Source organism: Lepidothrix coronata, unplaced genomic scaffold, assembly GCF_001604755.1.
Source record: "Lepidothrix coronata isolate B3197 unplaced genomic scaffold, Lepidothrix_coronata-1.0 Scaffold262, whole genome shotgun sequence".
NCBI classification, from domain to species: Eukaryota; Metazoa; Chordata; class Aves; order Passeriformes; family Pipridae; genus Lepidothrix; species Lepidothrix coronata.
The window spans coordinates 49,382-61,525 of record NW_016690442.1 but is presented as its reverse complement, the minus strand read 5'-3'; the positions used below and the strand labels follow the sequence as shown (position 1 = coordinate 61,525).

Sequence of the window (12,144 nt, the reverse complement as noted above, 5' to 3'; positions counted from 1 at the left end):
AAGTCCCTGGTGACTGGGAAAAGGAAAACATTGCATCCATTTTTAAAAAGAGTAGAAAGAAGACCCTGAGAACTACTGACCTGTCAGTCTCACCTCTGTGCCTGGGAAGATCCTCCTAGAAGCTATGCTAAGGCACACAGAGGACAGAGAGATCATTGGAGACAGCCAGCACAGCTTCACCAAGGGCAAGTCCTGCCTGACCAACCCAGTGGCCTTCTATGATGACTAGGGGATAAAGGAAGAGCTGGGGATGTCATCTATCTGGACTTCCTTAAGGCCTTTGACATGGACCCCCCCACGATATCCTTCTGTCTAAATTGGAGAGATATAGATTTGAGGAGTGGGACTGTTGGGTAGATGAGGAATAGGATGGATGGTCACATCTACAGCGTAGTTGTCAATGGTTTGATGTCCAGATGGAGATAAGGGAAAGTGGTGTCCCTCAAGAGGTCTGTACTGAGACCAGTACCGTTTAATATCTTCATCAGTGACATAGACAGTGGCATTGAGTTCACATCCAGCAAATCTGGAGATGAAACCACGCTAAGTGGTGCAGGTGACATGCCTGAGGGACAGAATGTCACCCAGAGGGACCTGGACAAGTTTGAGAAGTGGGCCAATGGTAATCTCACATGGCCACGTTCAAGTCCCTGCACCTGGGTCAGGGCAGCTCCTGGTATCAATGCAGACTGGGTGATGAAGGGATTGAGAGCAGCCCTGCTGAAAAGGACTTGAGAGTGCTGGTGGATGAAAAGTTGGACATGAACAGAAAATGTGTTCTCTCAGCCTAGAAAGCCAACCGCATCCTGTGCCTATCACAGCACATCACTGAGCTCGAAACCAGTGCACATACAGGACATGCACTAGCAAGTAATGAAAACAGTCTGTTCAGAACTGTAAATTCAAGAAATCCCCATGACCAGAAACAACACTTTTTAAAAACCCTCAGGAGGTAGAAAATGATTAATTTATAAAAAATTAATTTATACTGCTAGCAATTCAGAAATTATTATTCATGAGTGATCACTTGTTCATGAGTGATCCCTTCAAAGAGAAGGGAAATAATGATGAAGATATTATTGTAAAGTCTAGTAGAGTATGCAAGGATAGAAATGATTGAACAGAACACCACTGTTCTTTGATTCAGGAGGCATCCCATCAACCCATCTTGAACTAATGATCAGACAGAACAGATGTTGTTTTTGCAATCTGATATCACGTCAAGTGTTAAAGAAAACCATTCCAAAACCAAGATCTTGGATTAAATCATATAGCAGGTAAAAAAATCACATAAAAGACACAGAACACTGTATTTTAGAATAGCTTTACATTAAAGCCGTAGGCCATCCATCTGACAAAATGAAAATTTACATTTTAACAAAACTGTATCTTACCAAAAGATAAAGACAGCACCTTTAAAACCAAAATCATCACAATATAATGCAAAAGAAAAAGTGACAAAGAATCCTGATGCTAGGATCCTAAGGCTCAAATCTTCATTTCTTTCCTTCTCTCTCTTGCTTATAATTGTCTGAAGGCTAAGTAATGCTACATATGTAGAAAACCACTGATTTGTACTTAAGACAAGCACTGCCTCCTTATCAAACAGCCATTTTAAAAAGTGCACTGAATAGGACACTAACGTAGCTGCAAAACACACTAGAAGTTCAAGTACTGGTGAACAGCTTTGAATTTTCATTTCTTTCTGCAATAAGTGTTGGATTACAAACAAAGAGTACTTTTTATCATTTCTAATAAGTAGCATCTAAATTGTCAGTAATTAGCTATGTTTATATATTCAACTGAATACATAACTGAATCCCTTTCACAACATCGACATTAAAGTGCTACCATATATAGCAACACCTTAAAAAAATCCTTCGATGTTTTTTGCTCCAGATTTTCCTAAACTGTGTTCCAAGTACCACAGATAAAATGATGGGAATATAGATCACTTTTCATGTAGGATCACTCTTTCAAGTGTGAGTTATCATCTTCAAACTAAGGACAGCAAAGACATATCCAATATTTAAAACAGCTTTTTCCTATTTTCAAAAAAGGAGTACTGTGTTTCTGGGAATTAAAAGGGTGCAGCATCCTCAAGCACTTTACCAGAAAAAAAGTGCAACGTACTCTAGATAATACTCAGGTGAAAGACATCTATATATCCTTGCTTTAAAAGGTAAATGCAGAGAACATGGTGTACATATATTAAAAACAAAACTTCCACCAAATAAACAAACACACTTCACACAACCTCAGGAAAATTTGAGATAGGATATATGTTTCATTTCTTAATACATCACTGAACGTCTTGTAGCCTGGAACAAGTATAAATCAACAAAAACATCCTTACCTAGGGCCTCTGGGGCCTTCAAAACGTGCTGATCTAGGAGGATCTGGAAGCAATCCACCTGACCTCACTGGTTTATCCTGCACAATAGATGTGTGTGTTGAAGACACTGCAGAAGTGCCTTTCAGTTCCCCACATCCTTGCTCAGATGAAACAGATACAGTTTGTTTACTAAGATGAACTTGAGACTTTCTGTGGTCTGATGAGCCAAAGGATGAACTTGCTTGAGAATGATAAGGTGAGTAGACAGTTGAACTACCTATTTTTGATGCATAGGTACCAGGGGTGGGAAGCAGAGCTGGCCTTGGTGTCTCAGAAGACTGACTGCTTTGAGAACTGGATCCTGAAGGGACAGAGGAATTGGACAACTGAGAAACAGAAGAGAGAGGTGGGGGAACCAGTGGAGGTGTAGTTGAAGGTAAAGTTGGAGGCATAATAGGAATGCCACCTTGACCAGTTTGAGAATATGGAATAAATGGAGGTGGCAGGGAAACATTTGCAGGATACTGATTCTTCAGATTTTGGAGTGAGGTCACTTTCTCCTGCAGGTGGGACTGAGTGACCTTCATCTGTTCATCCCACGCTTTCCACTGTTTCTCATACTCCTGAAGCTGATCTTTGTGAGGGTAGGTTTGAAGCTGATGCTGCCACTGTTGGTTCATTGATCGCTCCCAATCTTTATGAAGCTGCTGGAATTGTTTTTGCTGTGCCTCATAATGCCGCAGTTGCATGTCCACTGACATTGTCTGCAATGAGAACACAAGAATAGCTTCATAATACCATCTTAGTTACTTTCAGAGCCACATATTTCAGTATCACTTGTAATATCACAATTTCAGACTTGAGCAGAAGCTTGAGGAAGAACTACACTGAAACAAAAGCAAACACCAACTGTGATGCCTAAAGTCATTGTGACAATTTATACATTTTATGACTAGAGGACATCTCTGTATAAGAGATTTTAACAGGACAGCTAAAAAAAGCAATAAGCTGCATTATTACTGAATTCTAACAATGGCTAAAGCCCAAATTAATCTTCACATGTATACATGGTATGTGGTTATTTCTCAAGGTTTCAGCTTCTGCTATTAACCTGCTTAGAGTTGCCTCAGCTGTCAGCAATTATTTTTCTCTAAACCTTTGCCAGATCTTCTTATTTGTACAGTGAAGCTTCTTTCAAAGAGGTCTGTCTTTCATTATGTGTAGATAACCTAATATTCATGGTTTGATCTTGTCTGAGATTTTTAAAGTTTACCTGAACAGATTTTTTTTTTAAAGTAGACAGCTCAAACTACAAAGAAATACATAATGTACAAACTCCACCAACCCAGCAAAAGCTGACTCAACTCTCTAATACAGTAATCAACTTCTACTTAAAAGCTTAAAGGTTGCAACACTAGTATAATCATCCAAATTTGTTAAGACATTTTATTTTATTTCACTGATTATTTGAGCAAAAAATAATGTGAGATATTGATTTTCTTAATTATTTTACTGCATTTTTTGGCATCTATATTTATCATTGTACATATTTATTTTTGTACTAGTCGATGTTGTAAGAAAGAGCAGCTACCAAACTACTCTTGCAATCATCTGTTTTCCTGACCTTTCTAAATTGTTTGTCCGGCAGTAAAATGTTCAAAGCTAAGTAAATTCAATATTATGTTTAGCTTTCCTCCTTTATCACTCAGGTATGTCCGAAAAATTTTATGACAAGTGTGAAGTCTTGTACTTCTCATCCTGCTGAAGCTTCATCATCATTAATCAATTCTTTTTTTCCTTTTGAAGTTGACTGACGTTAGGAAAAGGGGATATAAACAACTACCCAAGCAGAAAAAGTAGCTAGACAAATGAGTCAAGCATCACAAATTATTCAACTATTTATTTTTCAGCAGACCATGAGTGCTAGGTCACCCAAGAAGTATATCCCGGGTGGTATGTCCTTAGTGTCTCACCTCTAAGTGTGGAGGCTGTTGCATGACCTGTTGATACTGCTGTACTATCTGCTGCAGCTGAGCATGCTTCTGCATTATCCTCTGATACTGAAATCCAACCCGGTGATGGGGGTGCTGCTGCCACTGAGCTGCTGCTGCTTGCAATTGCTGCAATCTCAAATCTTCCTCAGGGTCATCAGGAGGTTCAATATTGAGCTAGAGAAAAAGGCAAATACTATAAATAAGAGAAAGTTGCTTCTGTCAGAAGAAAAACACGCTTGGTCCCTACATAGTTTACAGGACCTTTAACGCTGTTCCTTATTTTATTACTCTGTATTTCAGTGTTCTGGCCACTCAAAACAGCTGATTTTTTTTTCAGCTTCTGGAAGACTGATTTTTATTTCATCTTTTCCTAATGTGAACAGTCTAATCTAAAGGTTAGGCTGAGACAATTAAGTTATTCATACATAAAGAAACTACCTAAAGGAAAGAGATTCATGAAAATCTGTTGCTCACAGCAAATGTAATGAGAAAACAGTGGTTTTTCATGATGAGGTAAAGTAACTCTGAGTGCATTATTTTTTTCCACTTTGCAGGAATCCACACACTGTAAGTTAAAGTGGAGCACATACGGCAGGGTAATTTACTACCCCACAGTAATTTGTTCAAATATCAATCATGACCTTCACTCATTGTACAGTAACTTTTATTAAGCATGCTGACAAAAATACTCTGTGCAAAATTCTTGGCTTTCAGGCAAACTATTAACACGCAGAAAGAAGGGGAACCAAAACTCACAAACTACTAGAGAAGAATTAAGAAATACCGTCTTAAACATAGCATCTACTCATCAGTAAATCAGGTACTCATCTACTGAGTACCTGATTTTGCACTTAGGTATCTTAAAGTGTTTCTCATAGACAAAGATGACAATGCCGGGGAAGGTGCAAGGGACTCAAGCTCAGACTTGCTTGTTGCATGTATGGGTGATTATATAAGTCTATATACAAGGAGTACATTTTTATTTTTTAACTGGTAGAGTGTTACCAATTTTTTTTAAGATTGCTTTACCATATTTACTTACTGTTACGAAGTATACATGAGAATGTGATGGCATTATTTTCCTGGGTTTTTGACCCATCTGTGATTACAAATGGAGTGGAATCACTTTACAAAGTCTACCTGAGTTTCAGTGGATGTAAGAGAAGACTCATCTTCTTTGGAAGCTGGAGGCAGGGATTCATTAAGTGGAGGAGGTTCAGACTGCTGATTTGAAGCACCCATTTTCCCTTCTTCAGACTTTGCTCTCTGCTCAGATGCATCCTTCAATACTGGACTTTTCATCTGCTGCTGTCCCTGAGCATGGGCTTTTGCCCTTTGCTGCAGGCTAAGCAGGTGCTGCTGGTACCAGTATTGCTGCTGTTCCTATAACAGATGTAAATTTTCTAAGACAGTTTTCACAAGAAAAACAAAGGAAAATAATTCATGATAGTCAGTAGAATCATACTGTAAAAAAGCTTTTAAAACTGTTTGGAGGAAAAACTCACTTCTTCAGCAACATTATTGCAATGGATGTCAGAAGATCAAATCAAATTCAGATACCACTACGTAAGGTATAGAGCCCACAGCAGAATTTACTTCCCACCTCAGCAGTTATTCTATAACTACAGCAAACAATAATAACAAAAAGCTAGAAGATAGGCGATAATAAGCCAAATTACTACAGACATATTAAAAATACCATATTTATTACTTTTAGTGCTTTTTATATCTAAGATACTTAGTATGAGACTAACTTAGATAAAATAAAGGAGAAATGGAGGACAAGTATGAGTAAGCCACCAGTAAAGAGAAAAAAGGAGGAAATACAGAGAAGAGAAGGATGAACAGAGAACATAGACATCAAGTAGACCAAAAATGACAGATGAGAAATTGTGGTGGAGATGTTTGAATAAAGGCTATAAAAACGAAAAAGTACAATCAGAACCAGTATATAGTGAGGTTTGTGTATCATCTGAATTCTCATTAATCCCGATTCATTCAACAGCTGAAAATATAAATAGATATGGTTGCACCCAAAAATAGGATTTTAATATATTTAAGATATAATTAAGTTTTCAGTTTTAAATATTTCAGGGTAGAATTAGAGTACTCAAGACAGATAACAGTAGCTTCAAAGAAAAGTAAGCTGCCACCAACATAAAGAAAAAAAGACTAAAGATTAGTATCTCAGCACTTAAGTAGTGGTCCATCTTAAAGAGACCAGAGTAGGAACAGTCCTATATGTCTTCCAATATGAGAAATATCAGGCATCCAATGACTAGCAGGACACATGTAATAGGCAGCACTTCATCTGCCACCAAAGTCCCTGCCAAAGACCACTGCAAGGGCTAAAATTTTGTGGATTCATAGTTCCATAAGCTCACAGAAGAAAAATCTACATACTTTAAAAATGAAAACATCATTTGCAGATAAGGCAGCTCCTGCATTTTAGGGAAGCATTGCTATACACTTGATTTTTAAGTTGTTCTCTTAGCCTCTGCTTTTAGTCACTGTCAAAGACAATGATAAAATACTGTATTTTTTGGTCTGACCTAGTCCAAGCATTCCTGTGCTCTTATCTCAACTCTACCACCTCTGAGAATCTGTGCTCTACATCTTTTATATCTTCTGTTATTCCCTTCCACCCAAAATTGCACAGTTAAGAAAATACACCTATATAAAGGCCAATCAGAAATAAAAAAGAATCCAAAAGATGCAGGTATTTTAAAATGTAAGTGTGACAACAACAAAGTGGTAGCTGTTGTCTGATGAGATTTCTCAAAACTGAAACATTCTGCTCATCTTATAACAGGTTTAAAAGAAGTACAACCTTTCTCTGAAATCCTAACTTCATACTCAAATCAGGCATGATGTTCTCTATTAGTAGCAAACACAAATATAGAGCTGTATTTTTTCAAAAATACTTCTGTAAAACTGTAACTTGGAAATGAGGTCAATGAAAGGAGAGCCTATGCTCCACAGACTTTAAGTTGATCCTGAAATTACTCCTGCCAAGAATCTTTTTTAACAAGAATATGACTCTGAAGAGCTGTCATGGCTTTGGGTGGAAGATGTGCATTCACACTCCAGCATGGACTCTCTCAGAAATCTTCAATAACTTGCTGAAATAAGTGCAACTTACAACATGAGGAAGGAGCATACTTTCCCAGCTATATAAAAGCTGATTAAATTATCTGTCTCAAAAGGTACTATAAAGTGATTTTCCATCATGGTGATAGATGCTGTACTTGGTGAGCACATGTTCTACTGCCACAGAATTGTCATCTCCACAGATCCATTTTGTTTCCTCTTCATTCTACCAACTCAACGAAGGGCTAGAACTCATAATATGACCTGGTGTTCCCACAAAGAGCTATGACAATACTGTTAGCTATTTTTTGCAGTAGATGAAGTCAGTGACACACGTATTACAGATTCTATCTGAAAAGCACGAGAAGAGCGAAAAGGAAGATTCTTACAGCTTAGCCTGAGCAAAACAAAAGTGCTAATGTAGAAAATTTTGATGATGAAGAGTTCAGTTATTTGAGCGCCTACCTCCTCACAATGATCGCCATTCTTCAAGTCCAATTAGAATCCTTAAGCCCAAGGAAAACATCAGCACCAACATACACCCTTTTCCATCACTGGCTGACCAAGAGACTAGGTCTGTTGCATTTTACAGGAACACTGAAACCAGCAGTATCAGCTCATGACCACAGGACATACCACCAAAAACATCAAAGCCCACACCAAAAGACTACTCCAAAATTAACTTAGTTGACCCTAGGCCACAACGTAACACCTATTTTGGGGGACACTTGGTCCTTTTCTGGTATAGATAGCAAAAGAATGGTTTAGTGCCCTTTATAAAACTAAAGGAGCTGTTTAAAGAGTGCAGCATTCTGCTGAATGGTGATCTGGTAAAGCTAAGGTAGCTTTAACAGATGTAGAAAAATGCATATTTATGGGTATAGATGTACCCACACATATTTGGTTACTACTGGAGGGCACTAGGAAGAGCACTGCCAGCAGGTTGAGGAAGGTGATCCTGCCCCTCTACTCAGCACTGGTGAGGCCACATCTGGAGTGCTGTGTCTGTGGTCCCAGTACAAGAGAGCCATGGAGCTCCTGGAGTGGGCCCAGCAGAGGGCAACAAAGATGATTAAGGGACTGGAGCATCTCTCTTACAAGGAAAGGCTGAGGGAGCTGGGCCCGTTCAGCTTTGAGAAGAGACAACTGAAAGGGAACCTCACCCATGTCTACAAGTATCTGAAGGGAGAGTGTCAAGAGGAAGGATGCAGGCTCTTCTCGGTGGTGCCAAGCAACAGAACAAGAGGCAATGGGCAGAAATTGATGCACAGAAGTTTCATCCGAACATGAAGAAGAACTTCTTGACTGCGAAGGTGACCATGAACTGGAACAGACTGGCCAGAGAGGTTGTGGAGTCTCCCTCACTGGAGCTATTCAAGAACCGTCTGGACACAATCCTGTGCCATGTGCTCTAGGATGACCCTGCTTGAGCAGGGAGGTTGGACCAGATGACCCATTGTGGTCCCCTTCCTTACCCAGTCTATGATACTGTAAATAAACAGCAGAATACAGTACTGTCCTAGTTAGGACAGCTGAGACCAGTTCATCATGGTATGGGTGTAACCCAAAACTGTATATTCTATAGCCTTCCATGCCATTTCCCACAAACTGTTGTCAATAGACTATTCGCACCCTCTGCCCATAGAGCCTGACTCCTCAGGTTATAAACTAGGTGTTAAGAGGCCTGTGAGATAGGAGGATGCTCTTGTCCTCACACCTTTTGTGGAACTCCCCGCTCTGAGGGAAGTACTGAGCATTCCTGCCTGAACTGGAGGATATATAATCTTGGAGTCTTGGAACATTTTCAACCACTCGTGGGATCCAGAGGAAGACTTCAGCTCATCGCTCTCAACCAGACTTAGACCACCACCCTCAACTGGACTGCAATCACCACTTTTGACCAGACTGCAACAGCTCTCCCACCAGCAGGTTTTTCCCCTCTCCCTTTACTTTGGACTCAAGCAGTGCCCAAGGAACACCACTTTGTTCATGCCCCAGGGTACTGGGTTATACATTTGGGTTTTGTGGGTTAGGACCAATTGTTTGTTTGTATGATTGTACTTACTGTATTATTTTAATAAATTGTTATTCTGATTTATAATCTCTCCTTTGAGTTGAGTTCATTTCCCCTGCTGGTTAACTCTTAAACCAGCACAAGTACCCAATTATCAAATGGAACATTAGTGAAATATCACAGGTACCTTAACTAGACTTGACAAAAGATGCATCTGATTGTAGAGAAACACAAGAATTCAGCAATTTAATCCAACCACACACCCATGCAAAAAACTACGCTAAACTCACTATATTGTTGAGGAAAAGAGTAGTATCTTACACAGGAAAGGAAAACAATAAAACACTACCTCATGGCAAATTGCATAACATTTTTTCAGTTAAAAGAAAAACACTGATCTATTTGTCTGCAGCCACTGTTACTGTGGGATGAGAACAGAAAGAATTGCTTTTAATTGCCAGTTTAAACAAAGGTCTAATAGGGTATTATAAATGACAAATTACACTATTTCTCTACTTGGCTTTTAAGGTCATCAACAAGAGAGCATCACTAGGCTTTGCTTTTTCCTATTCCTGTTGTGTAAAGACTTGTTACTCATTTTACAGCCGAAGATAGCCAAAATCGTATCTATCTCTTACAATAAATTTGTGACCAGAAAAGTACCATATTCCTTTTGAATTAACTGAATTGTGCAGGAGAGCAAACAAACTACTCAAGATAGAAGCTGTCTGTATATTCATTTACCAGACAATGTAAACTTCAGCAGTGTTCTACTGCTTTTGTGTGCATCACAATAACGCATTACTTGCAACTCTTCTGAAGAGCGTTTACTGTTCTATCATTGAGCTCCATAATGTAAGAAGTCACCAAGCTGCCTCAATACCAAATTAACACCACTTTCTACATCTGATTTCTCAAGATTCTGGTTTTGTCATTAAAAAATTTATTAAGTCTCATCGTTATCACTGCAAAAGATTAACTAGTACTGTCCAGAACCTTCGTAAAATTAAGTTAAATGAACTCAAAGCACCACATTGCTAGGCAGTAATTTGTTATATGGTGCAAATGTAAAAATGCAACTAAAAAGGTATCCCAGCAACTGACAAATTTAAAGTTTCAGTGACTTCAATATGATGTGATGGGATTTTTGCAAACTTAGCTTCAATTCAGAATCCTAAGATCAATTTCCCCAAAATAGATGTCTTTTAAACTTTAATAAAGTAATTCTAAAGTATGCACTTCAGCTTTGTTCTTGCAGCTGGATCTCTGCAAGACAACTCTAAAACCACGCAAAAGCCTCGGTGATCAGCCTGACCCATGCACATAGCCGAGGGCCTCAACACGCGTCTCCCTGTGCATGCTTAACCTTAAGCCACTGGATTGTCCCTGACAATGCAGATGAACAGTCCCATCAAGTTCGTTGGAACTGTTCTCATATAGGAAGTGAAGCATGCAAACATTTTGCAGGCATGTTGGACCTAGTGTAGGCATAAAAAGCATTAATATTTTCCACCCCAAAAGCATTTCAGAACATTTACCTCCAACGCCCTGCACAATTTCATACTAGAAGATCAAGTACATGTAGCACAAAACGTGAATCTAAGTAGATGGCAACTATGTACTGCAACAGAAACACTTTTGAAACTTTAACTATGTGTGGTAGGATTAAAACAGTCATAATTCTACACTGATCACGCAAACAACTGAAATACTACACCTTCAGAAAACTAAATGAAGAAATCATTGAAGATAAGTGACACTTATCCCGCAACGTGCAACAAGCAAACAGACTGCTGTTGTCACAACTGGCCGAACGAAGTCATCAGGGGTTACGTGCAGGTCGCTCACATGCTATACTTTGGAACACAATTCTCCAAAGACCAACACACCCCCCTAAATTCAGCCGGGATTTACACTTTCGCTGAAACAACTCAATAGCTCTTGAAAAATGACCATGTGTTACATCCCAGCAACCACCACTGGATAAAGAAGCACTTATGCAGCTTCCCGATCCGTGCCATTCCCAGACTCCCACGGGTTACGTCCAAACCCTCTAAGTATTATGCAAATGCGGTATGTTTATTAACCGCCCTTACTCGGAGACCTTAGCTACGCCCCGTACCCGTTCATCGCCGCCGCTGCCCTGGCGACTCCCCGCTGCCACCCGGGCCGCCTTACCTGGGGGGTCATGGTGGAGGGGTCTGGCTGCTCCGTGCCACCGCCCTCCTTGGAGGCACTCTGCGCGGCCTCCGGCTGGGCAGCGGCGGGAGGGGGCAAGGACGGCTGGGGCGGTGGGAAATGCGCCTGCGAGGGTTTGGCCGGGGGAGGGATGGAGGGGGCCAGGGCGGGCTGCGCGGACTGGGAAGGAGAGGCCTGGGAGGAGAGCAGGTAGGGCTGGGGATGTGCCATGTATCCCTGGGCAGGAGGCGGCAGGTAGGGCTGTGAGGCGGTGGCCGGCGGGGGCTCCAAGTAGGAGGGCGGGGGTTCGGAGAAGGAGGGGGGCGGCTGGGAAGGCTGCGCCCGGGGCAGGTAGGGCTGGAGCGGCGGGCAGGTAAGGCTGGGCGGCGGGCTGCGGGGACTGCGGCGGCGAGGACAGCTCCATGTCCATGGGCACCGGCTCCGCGGGGCGCCGGGCGCCCCCCGCCCCCTCCCCCCCCCCCCCCCCTCCCCCCCCCCCCCCCCTCCCCCCCGGCCCCCCCCCCGGCCCCCCC

General features: G+C 41.0%; 1 protein-coding gene across 6 annotated transcripts in view; it reads right to left on the bottom strand.

Annotated features, from left to right (window-relative positions):
- The window catches only part of YLPM1 (YLP motif containing 1), a 36,652-nt gene extending 24,760 nt beyond the window's left edge, over positions 1–11,892 (bottom strand). For 3 of the 6 annotated variants that reach the window (XM_017835677.1, XM_017835678.1, XM_017835680.1), the window contains exons 1-4: positions 11,612–11,890; positions 5,470–5,712; positions 4,309–4,503; positions 2,357–3,099 (exon numbers count right to left, since the gene is read on the bottom strand). In XM_017835677.1, the coding sequence (XP_017691166.1) occupies positions 2,357–3,099; positions 4,309–4,503; positions 5,470–5,712; positions 11,612–11,842 (1,412 nt within the window). In that variant the 5' untranslated portion in view covers positions 11,843–11,890. Of the gene's footprint in view, positions 1–2,356; positions 3,100–4,308; positions 4,504–5,469; positions 5,713–11,611 lie in introns of all 6 variants that reach the window. The other 3 variants (XM_017835681.1, XM_017835682.1, XR_001878193.1) reach the window with 2 other exon arrangements.
- Positions 11,893–12,144: the final 252 nt, after the last annotated feature.